General features: G+C 38.7%; 1 protein-coding gene across 5 annotated transcripts in view; it reads left to right on the forward strand.

Moving 5' to 3' along the window:
- The window catches only part of TNIK (TRAF2 and NCK interacting kinase), a 414,101-nt gene extending 391,091 nt beyond the window's left edge, over positions 1–23,010 (forward strand). For all 5 annotated transcript variants that reach the window (XM_072618473.1, XM_072618475.1, XM_072618476.1 and 2 more), the window contains 8 exons: positions 377–547; positions 6,510–6,653; positions 10,484–10,618; positions 15,218–15,318; positions 18,631–18,780; positions 20,103–20,262; positions 20,501–20,640; positions 22,733–23,010. In XM_072618473.1, coding sequence (XP_072474574.1) covers positions 377–547; positions 6,510–6,653; positions 10,484–10,618; positions 15,218–15,318; positions 18,631–18,780; positions 20,103–20,262; positions 20,501–20,640; positions 22,733–22,816 — 1,085 coding nt within the window. In that variant the 3' untranslated portion in view covers positions 22,817–23,010. The remainder of the gene's footprint in view (positions 1–376; positions 548–6,509; positions 6,654–10,483; positions 10,619–15,217; positions 15,319–18,630; positions 18,781–20,102; positions 20,263–20,500; positions 20,641–22,732) is intronic.
- The last annotated feature ends 345 nt before the right edge of the window (positions 23,011–23,355 follow it).

Genomic DNA, 23,355 nt, shown 5'->3' on the forward strand with positions numbered 1-23,355 from the left:
CCAAATACCTAACTTTGTGATGTTAACACATAACTAAACTTTGTGATGTTAACACATAACTAAACTTTGCAATGTTAACATATAACTACTTTGCAATATTAACATATAACTAAACTTCCCAGACAGTCCATGTTGGCACGGTACACTGACCTCATAGTTTACTGCTTCCATGATGGCTTATGACTGAGCTGCTGCTAAGACAAAAGAACAAACAATCTAAAATGTGTTGGACTCAGAGATTCTTTGGTGTTTTCTCTTCCATGATGCACTCCAAGCCCATTTCAGAAAATAGTCTTGGTCATTTATCATCTTCACCTCCAATTAACTTTATGTTTAAGTTTCTCATCCTTTTTTTCTCTTTTCTTTGTCTGTTAAGCTCTATTTACCAGTGAGCTACTAAGGCAGGAACAAGCCAAGCTCAATGAAGCCAGGAAGATTTCAGTGGTCAATGTGAACCCAACAAACATTCGGCCACACAGCGACACGCCTGAGATTCGGAAATACAAGAAACGGTTCAACTCCGAAATCCTTTGTGCTGCTCTGTGGGGTGAGTTATTTCTTTACTTTTCCTACCTGGTGATGGAAATTAAGTTCATAAAGCAGGATGAATATAATTCATGATGGCTGCAGTTGCATGCATAGAGCGAAAATGGATTGAACCTTTGGGATTTGAGGTGGTATGGATCTCATGTAGGACCAAGGCCAGCCTTGCTGATGTAGGCAGCTACCAGCATAGTGGTGATTTGACGAGGACTTGGGACAGTGCTCTCTACTCAAAAACATCTCCCTGTCCAGTCTGCCTCAGCATGCAAGATTCTCCTAAATTACAATAATGTTACTTGAGAGGGAGTGAGGTAACAAGCCAGACACTTAGAAGGTGCAGAGGATAGAGGACTGTACCTGAAGTTAGGAAAATCTGACTTGAAATCTTACCTCCAACACTTAATAGCTGTGTGACCCTGAGCAAGTCTCTTCAGTAAACTCTGCTACCTCAGTTTTCTCATCTGTAACGTGGGGATGAAAATAATATCACCAAACCCCTAAAGTTGTTTTGAGGATAAAATGAAATAATATTTGTGAAGTGCTTTGCAGATTTTAAGTCCTATGTAATTATTAGCTAGTGTGATAAGGATGATGCAAACACAAGACAGGATCGTAAACCAGAGACGAGCTGCATGCATTCTCCCCAAGTGTAAGCTTATCTGCTACATGTGACTCAAAGCCCATCAAAGGTTTCTAGATCTAGAGGCTGGTGAGTCCATCATGTTTATTTTATAGATGAAATAACTGAGGTCTGGGGAATTTAAATGAAACTTGTCCAGAGTCACACAATAAACATCAGAGGTAGGATCTGAAGGAAGGTCTTCTGACTCCAGCACCAGCATTCTTTTCATTATCATTGCTGTTTTCGTTGAGTCGTTTCAGTCATGTCAAATTCTTTGTGACCCCATTTGGGGTTTTCTTGGCAGAGATACTGGAGTGGTTTGCCATTTCCTTCTCTAGCTCATTTTACAGATGAGGAAACTGAGGCAAATAGGGTTAAATGACTTGGCCAGGATCACACAGCTAGTCAGTGTCTGAGGCCAGATTTGAACTCATGAAGAGGAGCCTTCCTGACTGCAGACCTGGTGCTCTGTGCATAATGACACCACCTAGAAGCTCATCTTTTCATTATACTATGCTTTAAAGGGACCTGGGAAGGGAAGGGAAAGAATTCTTTTCATTCCTATTTATGGGGGAGAATGAAGAGTTTCTAGATGGGATAGAAGAAATTATCTAAAAAGGAAAGGCTAGGACTAAAAAAAATGAAAAAGGACTACAGGAAAATAGGACCTCTAGAGGTGACTGAGTAGAAAATTATGATAGAAAGGATAGAGGGAAGGAGATGGACCTTTGCCGTGGAAACAAGCATACAGCTCTGCCCAAGCAACATGAGTCTACTTCTTCCAAAGAACACCTCAAGAAGTGACGGTACCCCGAACAGATCACTGAGACAGATCACCAAGAAGCTGGCAACAGGGAGAGATCCACTTGTCCCACCCACAGGGAAGAAGCAAAAGGTGATAGTTATTGATGTATGGAGGCTACCATATGTAGACCCACCATGACAGTAGGAAGGTGGACTGTTGTCCAGATGTGACAGAAAATCTACTGAGACTCTTCAAACGTGCTATCTCCTGCTCATTTGATTCACATGGAGACAAATGATACAACCAGAAGAATCTTGAAATATATCCTTCTGATGACTTGGGAGCAAGGGTAAAATAGTATAATAATGAAAACAAGCGATAACAATAATTAGCATTTATATAACCTCAAGGCTTTCAAAACACCTCATATATATGAACTCATTTGATGCTCCCAACAACCCTATAAGGTAAAGGCTGTGATTATCCCCTTCTTACAGATAAGCAAATTGAGGCCTCAGGAGATAAAATGACCTACTCAGGGTTACACACTTAGTAAATATCTAAGCAGAATTTGAACTCAGTTCCTCCTGAGTCCCAGTCCTACCCTCCATCCACTAACCTATTTAATAGAAAACTAAGGATTTGAGGGCATAGAGAGTATTTTCAGCTCTTCAATCTGAAGATTGAGACTTTGGGAAAAAAAGGAAGTCATGAAAAACAACCATCACACCTCAAAGAACAGGATTTGGGGTTGAGGATTATGGCTTACACTTCCAGAATGATGATCTGCTAACAAAAAAATGGAGAACAGTGCACACGGTAGGCACTGAAAATGTTTTGAATGCATCAATTAACCAATTTAATATGAAATTCAAAAACAGTATGTTTGGCAGAAAACTGGCCTATTCATAGGGGCTTTAACCTGGAATTGGGAGGGGAGAGGTAACAATTCCTCATTCAAAAATTTAACCCATATACCACTGAAGAGAAAAAGTTAGATGTGGAAAGAAGAACCCTAGTGGAGGAGACATTCCAAAATTCTCATGTAGAAATGGGTAGGGAAACAATAATAATATTGTATGGACATCAGTAATAATCAAAGTGAAACTGAAATCTTGACAATTATCAAGAGAAGTATAGCCTGGTACGTTCCTGGTGTAGCCAAGGTGCTGGCCTTGGAATCAGGAAAATCAAAGTTGAATCTTATCCTCAACACTTAATCATTGCATAATACTGGGAAAGCATATTTTTTTAGAAATTTTTAAATCAAATTCTCATCTTTTCTGTCTGCAAAATAGTGATTTATCCTTTCAGGGATGTTCTAAGGAAACTGATGAAGATCAATTACATAAGACCTATAAGGATAATAATAATATTATCATTATACTCTTATGCAAGCTTCCCACCCCTGTTCTTATGAATCTGTAACCGAATGATTGATATATGGAATAGGGGTTTTGTTGTTGTCATTTTTAAATCATATCTGACTCTTTATGACCCCATTTTCTTGACAGAGATACTGGAGTGGTTTTCCATTTCTTTCTCCAGCTCATTCTACAAATGAGGAAACTGAGATAAATAGGGTTGTGACTTATCCAGGGTCATACAGCTAGTAGGTGTCCCAGGTTAGATTTGAACTCATGAAGATGAATCTTCTGAAATCCAGGTCCAGCATACTATCTACTATACCACCTAGTGCCTGGAAGAGGGATTAGACTTATTCAATTTAACCCCAAAGAGCAGAACCAGGGGCATAAGGAGGGTGCTGCTAAGAAGAAGATATAAACTGGGTAGGAGGAAAAAAACTTACTAATAATGAAGTTCTTCAGAAATAGGATAGACAGCCTTGGGAGGGGTTGTGGGCTCTACCTTGCAAGACGGCTTTAAAGAATAAGCTGTTATCTGGATAAGCTCTTATCAGGCATATTATAGAGGACAAACCTTTAAAGAAAGAACATGATTTATTTCTGATTAGCAAGAAAGAATCAGTTTGTGCTGTGGAAGCTGTGGAAAATTCAGGAAAAAGACTATGTCATCATGGAGTTCAAAAATTGTGATCTGAAAGTGAACTGGTCACAGACAGAGATGAACCCTGGACTTTAGAAAAGTACATTTTAAAAAGTGCAGAGAAAAGATATGCATGATCCCATTGGAAAGACTCTAAAAGGAAATGTCTCAAAGAGACTTTAAGATGTTAAACTCTTAATATACAATAATCCCTAAAAGACAGATAAGGGGAGAAAGTCTAAAAAGAAAAATGTTGCTATGTAATGAGCTCTCTTAAATGAAGCAATACCTCACAAAGGGCTAGTACATGGGCCTATAAAAATGTCAGGATGTCTACCCAAGTGAATAAAACTAGCACAAAATACTGAAGACCTCAAAAAGGGGGTTTTAAGCTATGTTAAGAGCAAAATGATAAAAGACAGGAAATGTCCACAGATAAGAGAAAATGGCACTATGATGGCAGATGATGGAGAAGGAAGAACTACTCAATTCTGATTTCAATTCTACCTTCTCCATGAAAGAAAATTATCTTCATATTGGAAAAGATGATAAGACAAGACATGATAGTCAGAGAGCACCTGACTGTCTTAAATGCAAATATAGGTCCAGACAAATTATACCCTAGAATACTAAAAGAACTTGTCTGACCACAAATCTATCAGCAGTAGCCTTTGAGAAACCAACAAAAAAGGGCAAGAGACCAGAGATAGGAAAGTGTTGTCTCAAGTATTTTTTTCTCACTCTTTTCCCAGCCTCAAGTCTCTCCAATTCATCCTTCACTCATTTGCTAAAATGATGTTTCTAAAGTATAGGACTTTATACTTTAGAAGGAATAGAAATATTTCAGAATAGAATATATTTAGAAAATATAAACTAGAATGCCTAATGTCTTTCACTGGAAAAATTCTAGAATAGATTGTTAAACAGATGGCTTGTAAGAGGTGGTGACTATGAACCAGCATGATGGAGGGAGTCATTAAAACAAAACAATGGAAATAGCATGGGATTTGGAGTTAAAGGGCCTGAAACTTACTGTTGAGCAATACACTCACCTTCTTGGGCTTCAGTTTCCTTACCTGTAAAAAAGGAGTGGTTTTAATTACATGATCTCTGAGGTCCTTTTTAGCTCTAACTCTTTAGTTCTTTTGAGCAAGGTGAATAAAGGCAGATTAGATGATAATAATTGATCATTTTAATTATAATTCTATATAAATATATATTTAATATATAATAAATAATATATAATAAATAAATAATACATAAATATATGATTAATTGTAGTAATTAATCATAATTAGATGATAATAAATTAAGTCTAGTTTGGTCGAGCAGTTATACTCAAATAAGTTTGTTGAATGAAATGACATCATCTTGGATAGAAGTTTCTAGTAATGGCCACAGGGGTTAGTCTTCACCTCTGTCCTGTTCACCAATTTTATCAACCCCTCAGATAAAAATCAGAAGAGAGCAATAGAGGATATAGAGAATATCCAGAATAGAGAATACAAGATAGAAAGCTTATCTCTAAGCCATGAAGATCTGTGTTCAAATCCCACCTGTGACACATTCTGGCTATGTGACCGTGGACAAGTTCCTTAATGTCAATGGTCTAGGCATCTCTCTGAGACTATGAAATGTAGAAGAGCAGCTGGCCTGCATTAGTAGAGGGAGTTTCTTCACCCACAAGTTCCCTAAGCAACTGAATCTACAGATCCGTTCCCTTTGACTAATAATTTTAATGATCGTCTTTGTGAATGTCACAGAGCTTGGAGATAGATAATACATTGGTTGACAATGAGGATTCAAAAACTATGTCAATAGGTAAGAATAACGACTCTAGACCAGGAAAGGTATCCCATAAAAGGTGGAATTGTCTCTCAGTCTTGAAGGAAACCAGAGAAGCTAAGAGACAGAGATGGAGGAGCAGACATTTCAAGTGGGGGGGAGGGGAACAGCCATTGCAAAGGCAGAGAGATGGGAAATGAAAGTTTCAAGGTCAGCAGAAGTGGATAGGAAAGTACATAAAGGAGATTAAAGAGTGTTGAAGCCTGGAATCGTAGAAAGGGACAAAGCAATAAAGTTTTTACATATCAGAAAGTTTTGTATTTTGATGGTGAAGGCAATAGGAAGCTACTGGTGCTCTTTGACTGGATTAGGGGATGATGGGGGTGTGGTTGACACGGACAGTCCTATACTTTAGAAAAATTACCTTGGCAACTTGAGTTAAGGATAAATTGGAGAGGGGAGAGACCTGAGGTTGGGAAATAGTGAGAAAGCTCTTAAAGTAGGTCAAGTAAAAGGTGATGAGGGCCTGTACAAGGGTGGGGCTATGTGAGGGAAGAGAAAGGAAATATATGTAATAAATGTTGTGAATGTAGAAATTACAAGATTTAGCAACAGGTTCTGTTGGTCGGGTGAGTACTAGTGAGGAATTGAGGGTGTTAGCAAATAATTATTAAGCACCCACTATGTGCTAATCACTGGGAAACAAAAAAAGGCACCAGATAGTCCTTGGTCTCAAGGAGTTCACAGTCTAATGAGGGAGAGAACATGCAAAAACCTGAGGCCCCGAATCCTTTTTTAAATCCACAGGTGTAAACCTCCTGGTGGGAACGGAAAATGGACTGATGCTCTTGGACCGAAGTGGGCAAGGAAAGGTCTACAGCTTGATCAACAGGAGGCGATTTCAGCAGATGGATGTGTTGGAGGGCCTTAATGTCCTGGTGACAATATCAGGTAAGAGTTTAATGGCTGAGCACACAGGTCTACAGAGTACACAAAACCCAGTTCTGTACTTTTGTTTCTGAAGATGTCAGATAATGCTGTCCCCAGCTAACATGTGACTCAGAACCCTATAGTAGCATGGGCTCAGATAGATCACCCAAGTTGTAATGTTGGCACATCGTGGCCTTAAAAGGGAAATCTTCCTTCCTACTTGAGCCCCGTCGTCATGGGGTATGTTTGTCTCCCTTCTCTGCGGTGCGTCTGAATCAAACATAAACTCAGTAACAATGACAATATGTCTGTGGCTCTCCCGCCCCTGCCAAGATGTACTGAACATCTCATTAAGGTCTCTGAGCTGCAGCCCAGGGTAAATTACTGTCTAAGCATGACATGGAAAATGAAAATATTGAGCTGAGGGGGTGAGGAAGCAGAGGAGGAGGGAGCATTGGCCAAATGTCTGCAGCCTTTTTCTCAGAAGCCATACTGTGTCTGCACTGGTGCCATTTTGGCAGAGTCATTCAGCACAATTCAGCATTGTGTCTCCACCTGTAGCGTCTATGGGTGAAAGTCGCTTACTCTGTTGCTTTGTGTGCCCCCAAAAAGAAGCTAAGAAATGGACCATCGGGAAAGACCCCATTATTGACAAGCTGAAAAGGTCACCCCAAAATCCCGTGCTATCGTAAGGGGAAAATTCTCCTTCTTCTACTTGTCTCATGCCCCATCACCCCCATCTTTACCTCTTTGTAGCTCAAGGTGAATTAGTTTTTATGAAGGATCTGTCCATCCTTAGGCTTCCCTTGCTGCTGCTGAAAATATTGTTTATTTCAGAGATGCCTCTTCAAATGATCTTTTGTGTGCATTCAGTCCCCTTTGTCATCAGAAGGTATTTCACACTTGGACACACATGGACCATATAGATTGTGCATGGAGGCATGCTTAGCTACTGAGAAATTTCTTCTGTTTTGAGAAAAATATTTGTATTTAGCCAATGATACCCTTTGTTCTTTCCCCCTTTCTATTGGACAACTCATTGTTTTTAAAGGGAGCAGAAATTACTTTAGGAATTAAATCCATCTAATTAAGTGAGTCAAACTGGAGTATGACCTTGGTATTTTAACATATTGGTGACTTTATTTCAATATAATTGGTTTCCATTATAATCCTCTATATTTTATGTTATACATTTAAAAATATGATTCTGGAAAGAGGTCCCTAGGTGTCACCAGATTGTCAGAAGGATTCAATGACACAAAAAGATGAGAAAGAATCCCTGGGCTAAGCATCTTGACCAGAGCTTTCAGTTCTCTAGTTGCTAATGAGAGACAATCATGGAAAGCTGGATTTGGAGCCAGGAAGACCTGGGTTCAAGTCTTGCCTCCAATAAATGCTGGCTACCTGATCTTCAGCAAGATGCTCAGCCTCCCTGTGCTCTAGACCAGTGGTGTCCAACTCAGTAGAAATGGAGGCCACTAAACCCTACATAAATAAGGATCCCTGAAGGTACATATTCACCATATATTAATGTCACCTATGTTCTTAGAAAACCACATTAACATTATCTATGTTCTTAGAAAACGTCTATGTTCTTAGGAAACCACATATTAGCAGTATCTATGCTGCTAGAAAACTACATGGCTATGTTCTATTATATTTTTATTTTATATTTGTATATTTTATTTTATTTTACATTTTGTTTTTATTTTTCTATTTTCCAATTACATTTTAATTTGGTTCTGGCTGAACTCAGAAGTGCTGCCTTCATGTGTGGCATGTTTGACCCCTCTGTTCTTGGCAATTCCTTCAATTATAGAAATGATGCCAAGTTACAATAATATGAGGACTTTCCTTTTCCAGGAGTTTCCCATATCCAGGAAATCAAAGCTCTAATCTCTCCCCTTAGCTTTGGTTACTCAGGTTAATTCATGGGTTGATGCCAGATCTAAACTTTTGTCAACCACAAAGTTATGGTCTGCATCTATGTGTGAAAGAGAACACCGCTGGCATCATGCATCTATGATCAGTCTTCTCTTTGCTTGGGTGCCATGTCTTCATTCAGGGGAAGTGGGGGAGGGGGAAACGATTATTTCTTCTCTGTTGCAAAGCTCAAAAAAGGAAAAAACCAAATGAAAACAGGAGCTCAGAATTCTTTGTGCTCAGCACAATACTGCCGCAGAAAGACTGTGTGGAAGCTCCTCATGGATTGAATCTTGTTAAGTTCAATGCATTTTCTCATTTTCTGGTCTCTGAAATAAGTGATGGTCCCTTGCTCTTCAGGTTTGAATTTCCATTGGCTGCAGTTCCAATGTGCAGAGATTTCATGCACTCTGGTCTTTAGGCATATATTTCATCTACTGGACACAAAGCCCCTTTGAAGTCTATGATCATAAAAAAGGATGATAGAATTTGGAGTTGGAAAGCTCCTTAGAGATCTAAAATCTAATCCAACCACCTCATTTGACAAATGAGAAAACTGATATTCAGAGAGCATGTCACCCAGGGGATAGTCAACTGAACCAGCATTGGTACAGAATTGAGAGTCAGATCTGGTTTTGAGGCTCTTCCCAAGTCTTGATGTAAAATCTGAAGATCCAAGGATCTGAATTCTGGCTCTGACGCTTATGATCTGTTAACTTCTCTGGGCCTTAGTTTTCTTACCTGAAAAATGAGGATAATAATAGGAAAGAATTGTAAACATAAAAGCACCATATAGTGTACATATAAATGGAAGCTACCATTAGTAGTCCAAAAACAAAGATCTCTTAGCTTAGATTTCTGAAGCTATGGTCAGAGTAGAGGAAAAGTTCAAACTCTCAAAATTTTACCAGTCATATGCTCAGTAATATGACATGGCCATTACTGCTGAGTGTGTGTCTGCTGGTGCTGCACTGTAGGGAAGGGAGACTAAATTCCTTACCTTACATACTGCTCAGCATTTCCAAGCTGTTTACCTTTTAGCCCAGTAACATGCTGAGCCTAGTCATACTTCTAAGAACATATTGCCCAAAGGACACTCTGTCTTTTTTCCTTTTCCATTTTTACTTTAGAGTTCAAGTACCCCCAGGTTAGATCTCTCATGGTACCATAAAGCAGTAGGTTGTTTTATTTTTTTGAAATTAGTTCATTCCTGCTGTAGAAGTGAATCATTCACATTTTTCACCATTTTCATTTCTATTATTTGTTAGTTACATAGAATCTGGATAAAGGATACAAGAAACCGAAGATGACAGTCATCAAGTCTGTGTTTGATGTCTGTGGTGGGTCTAAAGGATTGAAGATCTGAGATTTTCTCCAAAACAACTCCCCTCTCAACACACACACTCACACAATTGAGTATTGTCCAGGAGTTCGAGTAAGGGGTCTCTGGATAGATTCAGGAGGTCTATGAAGTTGAATAGGAGGAAAAATTAGATCCTTTATTTCAGTGTAATCAGTTTCCTTTGTAATCGTGTGTTTTGCTTGATGCATTTAAAAACATAATTCTGAGAAGGGGTCCAAAGGCTTGACCAGACTGACTGCCAAAGGGGTCCATGACACAGAAAAGTTCAGAATCCCTATTCTCACATGTCCTGGTACCGAAGTCTCATTGATTTCGGTAAAGGCTTCCTTTGTACACTGATAGAAAGTTTAGAGAGCTTATGTCCAAGAAAAGCAGTAAAAATGAGTCAATTGAAAAGCTGGTCATTCTGGAAAGAAGTTTAGTTTTAACCATAAGTGCTCTGAATGAAAACACTGATGACAAAATGCTGTAGTCTGGTAATTGCTATACCCCTGGAAAAATATGAGTGAGGAGGGGAAGAGTCCTCTTGGGGATGCATGAAATTAAAGCTATTTTATTTCAATAGGAAAGAAGAATAAACTACGAGTTTACTATCTATCTTGGTTAAGAAATCGCATCCTGCACAATGATCCCGAAGTTGAAAAGAAGCAAGGCTGGATCACCGTTGGAGACTTGGAAGGCTGTATACATTACAAAGTCGGTAAGACACAGCGTTGTGCTTATGAAATGTGGCAGAATAGTAGGGCATTGAACTTGGAGTCAGAAAACCTGGGTTCAAATGCTGCCTGACACACATACAAGCTGTGTGACAATGAGTAAATTGCTTAACTACTTGGTATCTCAGTTTCCTCATTTGTAAAATGAGAGGCTTAATGCCCTCTAAAGGACTTTCTCACTTTTAATTTATGATCCTACAAATTTTATCATGTAACCCATGTTTTCTTGGTCTCAAACACAAATTTCGCTTGTGTTACAGTTTTCCCATGTAATAAACTTTGAGACCTTCACTGTGATATCACATCTTGGGAAAAGACTTCAAGTGTTGACCCAGGAATAGGCTATGTGTCCACATTAGCTAAGTTCAGAGGAGTTCCTTACCAGAAAATTAGTCAACAGGTAATGAAATATTTTTAACCACAGGTACTCACAAAACCATCCCCTAATCAATCAATAAGTATTTATGAAGTGCTTACTATATATGCCAGGTACTATGCTAGCCACTGGGGTACAAAGATAAAAAAAAATGAAACAGCTTACAAAGGAAATTTTTACAGATTTAAGAAGGTAGAAAATAAATGTACTTGTATACTTTTTAAAAGGTAGAAAATAAATACATAATATGAAGTTGGATTCTGCTTTGGGTCAGTGCAGGGTACAATAGCATTGAGGAAATCATGATTCTCCCACAATAGGGTTTCTTGACTTATCCCCAGATACCCAAGGATTCTAACTGATGGATTTCAGGAAGTCTCTGAATTGGGATGGTCAAAAAAAAAATTGATCCTAACCTCTAACTGAAATTTAGCATTTTCCTCCATTTTGTTAAAATCATTTTTCTAAGAGGGCCCTTCGGCTTCCCCTACCTGCCATGGGCACCCATGACCTAGCATTACAGTCGACTCTTGTCTATCTGCCCAGGTCTGTACACAGTGAGGAGTTTTTAACTACATAACGCTAGCATAGAGTTCTTTGTGTTGTTTCCTTTATTGTACTTGTATCAACACATAGTAGGCTTTAATAACTCCTTGATGATTGACCAATAAATGCTTCCTTCATTTCCAAGCAAGCCAATTTCATAATTTTTAATTTCTTTTTTAAATTTATTTTACTTTTAATTCTTGAAACAAAACAAGCATTTCCATAACACAGTACAATAAAAAAGATGATTGCACATGAAATTTCAAATCTATTATGCACAACTTGCTATTCCCTCCAAATATATAATAAAGTTATTGTGTAAATTTCTTTTTTCCTCATTTTTCTTCCTTTCCCCTCCCACCCCGTCCTAGAGATGCCTACCATTAGACACAAATAGGCATACATATATGTAAAAATTATTCTGTACATACTTTTGTTTATCAGTTCTTTCTCTGGATGCAGATAGCATCTTTCTTCATATGTCCTCTCATAAGTCAAAATGAGTTAGTTATTCAAAGTCATTCTTAAAATACTGTATATGATCATCCCTTCATTCTGTTCGCTTTGCTCTTCACATTTCACACAAATATTTCCATACCTTTCTAAGATCACTGAGCTCATGATTTCTTACAACACAGTAGTATTCCATCACAGTCATCAACTGGGGAGTGGCTGCACAAGTTCCATGATTTTTAAATGTGCATGTGGTCCCAGCTGCCAAGTAGCTCCTACTGCTAGAGAAACAAGTAGGTGCATGTACCTCAAGATCATCATTATAACTGTCAGTATAAAGGGTAGATTATACTTTCTCTGAAAATCGCTACAGAGGGAATTATCCTGCAAAAAACACAAGAATGCTGCTTCATGGAGACCCAGGCTACCCCCAGACTTATTTAAAAGACTTTGGGGAGAAGATGACAACTGTCAGCTTTTCTGACACATTCCCTAGTGGCAGATTTTTTTCTCAGTTTTGTATCCTGAGAAGGAATTCATTTTTGACACACCAGACTATAAGAGGTAACACTTATATAGTGCTTTAGGTTTGCAGAGCACTTAACATTTGGTCCTCACAATAACCCCATGAGGTAGATGGTATTGCTATCCCCACTTTACAGCTGAGGAAACTGAGGCAGACTGAGGTTAAGGACCTCCTTTGTGCCATGAGGATAGACAGTTTAGAATGCTTATGTTCTCTCTCTCTCTCTCTCTCTCTCTCTCTCTCTCTCTCTCTCTCTCTCTCTCTCTCTCTCTCTTTCATTGATAGTTAGCCACATGTAGACAATTCACATTCACAGGAACACAGAGAAGCATGAAAAAAACACTTTCCTGTGAAGACTCCTTTTGCAGAAATGTTTAATCCAATGAAAATGCCATTCAGGGGACTGGTTTTTAGGAAGCTGCGTTTAAACGGCTCCAGTCTAATTGAAGTTGACTTTCACTTAATACAGGTCCTGAAGTCAGATTGCCACTCTTCACCATTATTTGATTTCCAGTTGTTTGTCCAGTAGTTTCTAGTAACCAAACTTTATGCCCATACGGGAATGTCATTGTTCTCAAAAAATCAGAGAAAGCATGGAGAGCAACCAATCAACAAGTAATTATTAATCACTTCAAATATGCCAGGCACTATGCTAGGTAATGGGGATCTAAGTACTTTTGAGATGTCCCTGCCTGCAAAGAGCTTATATTCTACTGAGGAATGCAGATCAAAACTCTGAATAGCATTACCTTTTATGGCAGTCTTACAACTAATTTTCCAAAACGTTAGAATGTAAAAGAGCCAGTTTGACCTCAAATTCAAGCCAGCCCCATCTATGCTTACTACTTCTTATGGTAACTGCTGTCTCTTTCTACTTCTCCTATATTAATCATCAGACTGTATAGTCTCTTCCTACACCTGTAGAGGGAAGTGGAAACATCTTGAACATTCTGTGACTTTATGATGCTTCATTGGAATATTTTCTCATCAACTAGTAGACTGTTTAAGCAAATGTATTTTCAAGTCTTGTTTTCACCCACTTCATCTGTATTCTCCATTCCACTTTGCATACTTGATACAAAAAAAGAAAATACAAAGTACCTTCCTGCTGATAGAGAATTCTGTAATTAATTGAGGTAAAGTAAATTGAATATCTAAATAGTTACTTTTGTCCAAACAAAAGGAATGAATTGTCCAAGCAATTCATTTTGGAGAACAGAACATCAAGACCCATGGAAATGAAGGTGACTTGGCCAAGTTCATCATAAAAGGCAGGACATGAATACAAATTCTATGACTTTAAAGCTAGAGTTCTTCCCATACTACTATTAGATCTGCTCTCATTTCATTTTCACATTTAGATCATTCTTCATATTCCAGACTATCTTACATTAGAATCATGATTTTTTTTAAAGAGGTCATGGAAGAGTTCTCATTTATTGTTGGTTTTGCCCAAAATGCCCCAAATCAGATGATAAAGTGTGAGGGGGCGGGAATAGCATGGCTATCAACAAACCATCCAAAGAACCAGAAGGTTTATAATGTGCTGGATAGAAATTCTATTGGGGATTTGTTGAAAGATATAGGTAAGAATTATACAAGGTAAAAAGATTAGAGGGACCATTCTCTGTCTTCACAGAGGGACCAGTGAGATCAAGGATGGAGCAAAGTGGAACTACTGAGTCCAGATAAAATGAGGTGATCATAGCTTGGACTATTCAGGTTAAATAGTCAGCCATAGTGAAACAGACAATTTAATTATATAGACAGCTATGATATGAGAGACAGAAATGATAGATTGGTAGTCTGACTTAATGAGACATATTATTTCCAAAGACATATATGAGAGATAAATATACACATATGTATATAATACATATACACATGTATGTACACATACGTGTATTATACACAGACGACTGAAGTTCAAAAAACTAAGAATATAGTCACCCAAGTTATACTGACCACAAGTTAGTTTTTCCTTGTTGAGTCAAAAGATCTTTGGGGTGTTACAGTCATTATTATGACCCTCAGGATAATAAGCAGAGGAATCATTACCTGATGATCCCTGTACAGAAATTAGCATAAGGAATGAATAAATGACAAGGCATACATATATGTATTTGTGTGTACAAACATGTATGCACATGTGTGTATATGTATTGTGTGTATTGCATATATGTGTATATATATGGAGAGGGAAAAAAGGAAGGGAGGAAAAGAAAGAGGGGGAAGGCAGAGGGAAAGAGAAAGAGGAGAAAAGAGAAGGGAAGAGGAGAGGAGAGAAGAAGAGAGGAGTACTTTAACCTCTGTGAGACTCAGTTTCCTCCTCTATAAAATGATGGAGGTAGATTGGATCCCCTGTCAAGTCCCTATTCTAAATCTAAATTTAACATCTTATGATAGAATCTCGAACTAGGAGAGACCTGAGAGATCCAGTTAGTTCAAAACCTTCATTTTACAGGTGAGGAAATGAGTACAAAGAGATGTCACGCAGGTAGTAAGCAGCAGAGTGTAGATTCTAACTTAGATTCTTTCACTCCAAAGTGTCCTTCTCATATTACCAAGTTGTCTTCCACATAGAAAGTTGTACTCTTGCCTGTGTTGTGTAGGGAAATTAGACAATTTGATAAGAACCAATGCATTTCTTTTACTCATGGTAGTTTTTTTTTTTAATTTTAGTGAAATATGAACGGATCAAATTCTTGGTGATAGCCTTGAAGAATGCTGTGGAGATATATGCATGGGCTCCTAAGCCATACCACAAGTTCATGGCATTTAAGGTAAATAGTAACATCCTTGCCAATTAGACTGATCTTTTGTCTCACATGTCTAACACCAAACCTTTCTTTGAACAAGATACAGAGGCTACCTTTCATCCCTAGTTCATTGTTTCTATATCTACTGTGTGGATTTAGCAAGTGTAGGGTTACTTTAAAAGGTCCTTTGGCATACTGGAAATTTTACCATGATAACATCTCCTTGGTACTCTCCTCCTCTTCTAAGTAACATTATGATTCCCCAAACAAGAGTTATAATGTGTGTCCCTGTCTGTGAGCAAGAAAAATGCCTGTCCTCCCTCTTCTCTGGAAATATATAAGGTCATAGAAGTTGGTACTGGAAAGGTTTGAGAGATCACCTGATCCAACCTTCTCCTTTGATAGATGAAGCATCTGAGGTGCAAAGGATGCAAACCTGTCCCAAGTTACACAGGCTATATGGAAGAGAATTGGGATTTGAACACAAAATTCTCAGACGGCAAATTCAGTGTTGACTTTGTCGAGCATCACTTTTTTACTGAAAGCAAAAAATTGTTATCCATGGAAGAGTGTGCCAAAGAGAAAATTGTTCCCCTAAGAGCAGTGTGGTGTGGTTCACAGGATGCTAGACAGAAAATCAGGAGACCTTCTTCCCAGCTCTGCATCTAATCATTAGCTGCGTGACCTTGAGCAAGTGACTTGTTTTCTCTTGTCCTTGGTTTCTGCATCTAAAAAAGAAAGTCTCTAGGATCTCATCATGTTCTAACATTGTGTATTTCTGAGACTGCTAAAGAAAAAGGCACCTCACCTGAAGTAAATCTAAGGCTTGAAATGAGTTTTGAAAGCAATGGATCTTCATGAAGACTTTCTCTGCTCAGTAAAGATTCTCTTCATTCCACTAACTCATTTTATAAAGGATCACAGGTTCAAAGCTAGAAGGGGGTCTTATAAGTCATCTAGTTCACCCTTCTCATTTTACAGATGAGGAAACAGAGGTACAAAGAGATAGGATGCTTAGCTGAAGGGTCTTTCAGTAAGTGGCAGAGGCAGGAGTCAACTGCTGGTCTCCTGACCATAAATGTAGGACTCTTACCTTACATTGCTATACCTCATATATATCCATACTGCCTTTTTAATAAAATGTTGAGCTGCTTTCAAACAAATTCTAACTATGTCAACTAGTGGATATGACTTTTCTCTTTGGAAACTTGTCTTCATCTTTTTCCACCCTTTCAGTTTTAATTTGTATTCATTTTCAATATCCGTTGGGTCTGCACTCACTGTGGTTGAACTGGTTGGACCAAAGAGTTCATAAGAGTCACATTCAAGCAGACTTTTAAAGCCTAAACATGCTCATAGAGAGGAGATTGGTCCTTCCAGGTGCCTTGTTGTTTGGGGAGCCCTGACAGTGTATAACAGTAAATGTTCATTCATTCTCTCATATCCTCGATTCCCCTCTTTTCTCCTTTTGCCCTTGTAGGTCCTGGGACTTCTCGTGCTAACATAGGGGCCCTCCTCTGTGCTGAGTCACCTCATTCTTCACATGTTCCCCCCAGCACAAATGTCTCATTAGTGATGTATTCAAAAGGCACTTTTGTTGACAAAAACAGGCTTTCCTTTCCTCTTGTCCCACCCCCCTGCTACCATATTGCTGCTTTTGGAGAAGAAAGTTCTAGAACTTGTTTGTTAGAACAATCAAACAGTACTTAAGGGATGGACTGCTGAAGGGAGCATGTTCATGCTGTCTGTCACAATCCTTAAATACAAAAACTTTGTCTCTCAGGGTCTCCTAACTCTCTCCTAAGCTTCAGTCCCACATCACCAATTGCCTACAGAATATTTCCATATGGATTTCCCACAGATAGCTTAATTCAATATGTTGAAAAAGAAATCCCTGTCTTTTCCCCAAAACCTAGTCTCTTCTTCCAAGGTTCCATATTTCTGACAAGGGTATCATCATCTTTCCAGTTGCCTATCCTCAGCATTATCCTCCCTTCCTCAGTCACCCTCATCTCACCTACATTATCAATGACTGGATCCTGGCTTTTCTCACATCTTTCCCTTTCACACTTCCCCATTACTTCTTACCTTCCTCAAGTCTCTTCCCACTCCAATCTATCACCCCCACTCAGCTGGTAAAGTGATTTTCCTGAAGCTCACAGCTGCCCATGTCACTTCCCTACTCAACAAATTCAAGAATCTCTGAGACAAAACATAAATACTTCTATCTGGTTTTTAAAAACCTTCACAACCTAGTCCCCCAACCTGCTTTTCTAACCTTTGTTCTACTTTCTACTCTCTACAATCTAGCCACACTGACCATCATCTTCATCCATGACTCTCCCACCTCCCATGTTCATGCCTCTCTGCTGGCCATTCCCCATGCCTACGATGTATTCCCTTTTGCCTCTTTCTGCCTCATAGCATACCTTTCTTCCTTCATGTCTCAGCTCATTCTTTATTTTCTACATGAATCCTTTATTGATCCCAGTGCCCCATAATGCTAGGCCTATTTATTCTGTATATAGTTATACATATGCATGCTGTCTCTCCTGATAGGATGGAAATTCCTTGAGGACAGAAATTGTTACATTTTTGTTTTCATATACCCAGTACCCAGTATAATGCTTGACATGCAATAGACGATAAATGTTTGTGATTGATTGAGGGTCTCCAACTCATTCCAGTTTGACAGTCAGGTTGATAGGCAGCTCTCTTTTAAGAAAAACTTTCTTGTCTCAGTTATTTCTGGTTCCCCTCTTTCTTTGGTTTCATTGTTTGATGAGTTTATTCTAGAGATAACTTGCACTTGACTGATTACAGGTTGGTAATGACAGTTGTGTCTTTTCTGCAATCCAACAGCAAGAGCACAAACATGCAAAATTCTTACTCTTCTTCAGAATTGCTATATCCTGAGGTCATCTCCTGAATTATAAACTCCTTGAGGATACAGATCTTGTATTCACCCTTACCTTTCACAAAGTAGATATCTGGTAACAGTTTGAATGATGGATGGATGAATACATGAATGAATATGAATGAATGAACTCTGGCCATGGACAAAAGAAGAAAAAGCAAAAACTTACCCAGAGCAACTGCTAAAGCAAGAGAGTTATGTGAAGTCTGTTTTATATTGCCAAATGCTTCTAAGAGAACATGGATGAGTGAGTCAGAATTTCGAATAACCTGTGAATTAAATAGCATAAGGTTAGCATCAAATTCAGCCTAGTTCATTAATTTCTGAAACCTGGAAATTAACGTCCATTAGACTATCAGAAAACACTAGAAACGACATTTTTAGCGTGGTGTGGAGACTAACAAAAGTGTTGTCTAAAGTCTTTTGCAGATCTCCAGCACAAGCCCCTACTTGTCGACCTTACAGTAGAAGAAGGTCAAAGGTTAAAGGTTATTTTTGGATCACACACTGGTTTCCACGTGATTGATGTAGATTCGGGAAACTCTTATGATATCTACATCCCATCCCATGTAAGTCCACAGATTGTTTGTGAGCATGGCAGTGACTGACCATACGACAGCTTGACGGGATGTTCAAGAGGTGTTTCTGTTTTGTTTTTATAAATTAGTGCGCAGAATCTTGCCTGCTTCTACTTTCCAGGCATCAAATGCTTCTTTCTGATACTGTATCTAATGTATATTAACAAGTCAGTGAGATACAGTAGCCTTTACTTAACTAAATCCCATTTGTAAATTGAATCAGTAGCCCTTAAGTTCTTTAGGACAGAAAGTATATTTCATTTCATTTTGTTTTGTTTTTGTGCCCAGTATCAACAAAATCCCTTGCCAGTAGCTTAATAAATGCTTGTTGGATTTGATTTTTGGAAGCCCACCTTTTTAACTGTTTGAAGATGGTGTTTCCATATAAGACATTGTTCCATGATAGAAAGTATTTGACAACCTCAATGTGGCATCTTGGGAACCATAGAAATAGCCATAGGAAATTCCCTTCAAGAGGGCAGGTACCTTTGATGTCACTGATCACAGAGGGTTTCTCTCTTTTCAGAAAAACCTTCCTGTCTCAGTTATTTCTGGTTCCCTTCTTTCTTTGGTTTCGTTATTTGATGAGTTTATTCTAGAGATGACTTGCGCAGCATTGATTACAAATTGGTAATGGGAGTTGTATCTTTTCTACAGTCCAATAGCAAATATATTATGATAATATCCCTGCTCTGCTCTAGTTTGCCCAGTAGCTTTCACAGTATGTTTATCTAGAGGATAAGGGATGTAGTTGGGATTTCGTTTGGATAGAGAACTCCTGAAGATGGAAGTCTCAAAACTAATGCAGGTCAACACCTTTTCAACAACTCTAGCCTTTGAGAGTTGTGTAGTGCAATGAGAGATTTAAGTACCTTGCCATGGGTAATTCGGGTACTATGTGTCAGAAGCAAGACTTAAAACTCTAATCTTCCTGATTATACATACAGCTCATTATCTACTCTCCCAAGGTGCCTTGGATATTGTAGAAAGGGAGATATCTGAGAGTACATATTCTCATCCCCAGTGTCTTCAGTCAGCCTCTGCCATCTCATCCTACTATTAGATGCCACCAGTCATCTCAAGCAGTAAAAATTATGTTCTCTTTTCAATAGAGAGGGTTCTTCTTTCCTAAAAGAGTTGAAAACTTGATGGTTGGGTTGGAGTAAATATAATAAATTTCTGTCTTCAGCTCTAAAACTAAAAATAAAGAAAATGATAGTTACTATTTCCTTGGGATCTTGGTGTGGGGTGGTTTCTTATCTGAAGCCTTTAGCTCTCTCCATGTAATTATAACCTTTTTCTTTAAATTCTAGATTCAGGGTAATATCACTCCTCATGCTATTGTCATCCTACCTAAAACGGATGGAATGGAGATGCTCGTTTGCTATGAGGATGAGGGGGTGTATGTGAATACCTATGGCCGGATCACTAAAGATGTGGTGCTCCAGTGGGGAGAAATGCCCACCTCTGTGGGTAGGTTAACCCTTCCTTTTCTCCTTCACCAGTTACACCCCCAAATTGACACGCAAGTCAAGAAAAGTGAGACAACCATTTGAGTCCACAAAACAATCTGTGAAATTACACTTGTAAGACCCGCTCTGTATGTGTATGGCAAATTGTATGTCATGTTTGTGGTTTAAATGTGAACAGATACTGTAAGCTATTGTCCATCTAATGTTTTTAATGCAGTTTTGGAAATTCCTTTTGACAGCCTACATTCATTCCAATCAAATAATGGGCTGGGGAGAGAAAGCTATTGAGATCCGTTCAGTGGAAACAGGACATTTGGATGGAGTATTTATGCATAAGCGAGCTCAAAGGTTAAAGTTTCTATGTGAAAGAAATGATAAGGTAAATCCGTTTCAACGTTTGCATTAGTGTTTGCATTTTAAGAGACCACCAGGTACCTGTGAAACCTTACTTTTCCTTTACAAACTCAATTTAGTCAGATTACAGTTAAACAATGTGATGTAATCCATGTGAATAATTAAATGTGTAACACATATGCACACACGCACACTCACACAACCCTGTGATATACAAGCAACATAAAACAATTTTAGAAAGCTTTGTAGGCCAAGTGATCATTCAGCAATAAAATAAATCACACTTGGCACAAAATAGACCTGGATTCCTACTCGACCAATTAGAACTGATAACCTAGCACTGATAAATTTGTGGTGGCCAGTTTTATATTTCCATGTGTAGATTTTTTTTTTAAATCACTATCAGGATTTGACCTATCATATGATTTTTTTTGAAAGTTAAATGTAAAAAATTCCAGTATAGAATATATACTTTAAACAAGACCAATTTTAGTTCACCCATATCCTAGAAACATATTCACATTCACAAATGAATAGAAATTTGACTAGTGACATTGCTTGTATTCTTCCAACAAGGCTTTTCTGAAGTAACAAAGGAGAAAAATCTGTCCTACTGAAAATAGCCTAATCATTCATGATCAGTAGCTACCAAGGACTTTTCTGGAGCAGGACCAACTTTATCTTACCCTTTCCCCTTAGGGTAAGCCAAGGTTTGCTATCAGCTGAGCTGTTAACACTTTTGAATTAGTTCATACTGGCTATGACCTACCCAAAAACCATTGCTGAAATTCTTTCCTAGATCACAGTCGATGGAGGGAAGAACTCAGTGAGGTTGACAGAGAGTCATCTTGGTCATGCACACACCCAAAATCTAGTGTGGTCTCAGACTAAGCTTTGAGATATACCTCTGGACCAGACCAGACCCTGAATATCGGTTCTGGTTTGGAATGGTTCAGAAGAGTGCTTCTGGGGTTGCTTACCAAGGTACTTTCAAGGTTCAAACTTGCTCTAGAAGAGGCTCAAACACCTAGGAAAGACTCAGAAGCTACTCAGACTCTCTTGAAACTAGAGATGAGCCTGATTTGAGCCAGATTTCTAATGAACTCTGATAATCTGACTAAGACAGATCACTGGGACTTGTCCAAGATAGGCCCACACCTTTAGGATTTGACTGACACCATACCAGTCACTGGGCCTTGGGGTGTGGAAGCCAGGCATCCACCATGAGACATACAGAGCTTAGGATCTCAGAATTATAGTCTGTGATATTCTACAAAAAATTGCATTCCTTCGGTAATAGAAATTTCTTAATCATATAGAGGAAGTTAGTGTGACCATGGACAGTGCCCTCCTTGTGCTTTTCCAGTGCTTTGGAGAAGCCAGCTGTTGCTGTCTTTGATATGAGAGGAAACTTACAAAAAGTCCCTATATGGGCTAAGGATACTTGTTTTCTGGTACAAGTGATTTATTGAAATTCAGCCCAGGCTGGTAGCAACCAAAACATACTTCCCTTCCCCCAGCAAAATGGGCTGTCAGCCTCCTGCCTCCATGTCCTAATCCCAGATGGCACCTAGTATGCCAAGATCTGCTGAAAGGCCATAAGCTGACCTTTAGCTACCCTTATTTTTAATTTTCTTGATGTGTAGCTCAGTTATTGAATATCTGTAATAACTATTAAATTGAGAGCTTCCTGTTCAGTCAGAGCACCATCTCAGGTAGTCTATGACCCTCATTAAAGGAATACAGCATTTGAGGGTCTGAAGCCAAAATTCCCACACATATAGACACTTCACATAACTTTTTGAAAGTCTAAAGTCTCCTACAAAAGGGGATTTTACAAGGTCCGTCCTCTAAAAAGAGAGTCCCTTCAGCGCCAATCACTTGCTTAAAAACGATAGTGACAATGATGATGACAATGATGATAAACCTGTGAAAGTAAAAGCATTTCTATCCTGCACTGTATCACATGGCACTTTATAGACACTGATTATTGAGTCTTAAAAACTGATACATAATAACAAGAACAAAACATGTAAGAGGAAAATGGATGGACGATTGAAAAAGAGACAATTAAAAAGGCCATGTGATTGAACTAATTCTTTTTTAATTTCAAACAGGTATTTTTTGCATCCGTGCGATCTGGAGGAAGTAGCCAAGTGTTTTTCATGACCCTCAACAGAAATTCCATGATGAACTGGTAGCAGATGAACACTTGGCTCTCGTCATCATGGCATTGTTTCTCTATTTAAAGAACGTGACACGTGTGGACTTATGCCAGTCTAGAGGCAGATTCAGAAGGCTTGGTTGAACACACTGTTTCCCTCTTCCTCCACTCCCACCAATCCTTTCCCTTCTCACACCCTGTTCTCCCACCAAATACAGTCCATCCTTCATTGTTGCAGCCTGTTTGTGAAAGAGAGACAAGAGGCAGGAACTTCTCGGAGAGCCCCAAGAATGCCACACTGTCTCTGACCAGAGATGGACTATGAGCGCTTTGGCGCTAGGGATGTAAACATTGTGTGGTCTTTTATTCTGCTGTGTTACAGTGGGTTATGACTCTTTGTTTAAAAAAAATTCTTGGTCCCTTACTTTATATGAATGGGGAAGGAAATGGTGTTGAGAAAAATGAATCTTCTTTGGATTCTGTCTGCCTGCTAGAGTTCAGTATGCAGAATGTTGTAAAATTACCAATTTTGAATGGGGAGAGACAGCACAATAAATGTACCTTATCTCTCTCCTC

The sequence above is a fragment of the Notamacropus eugenii genome, chromosome 6, assembly GCF_028372415.1.
Source record: "Notamacropus eugenii isolate mMacEug1 chromosome 6, mMacEug1.pri_v2, whole genome shotgun sequence".
Taxonomy (NCBI): Eukaryota; Metazoa; Chordata; class Mammalia; order Diprotodontia; family Macropodidae; genus Notamacropus; species Notamacropus eugenii.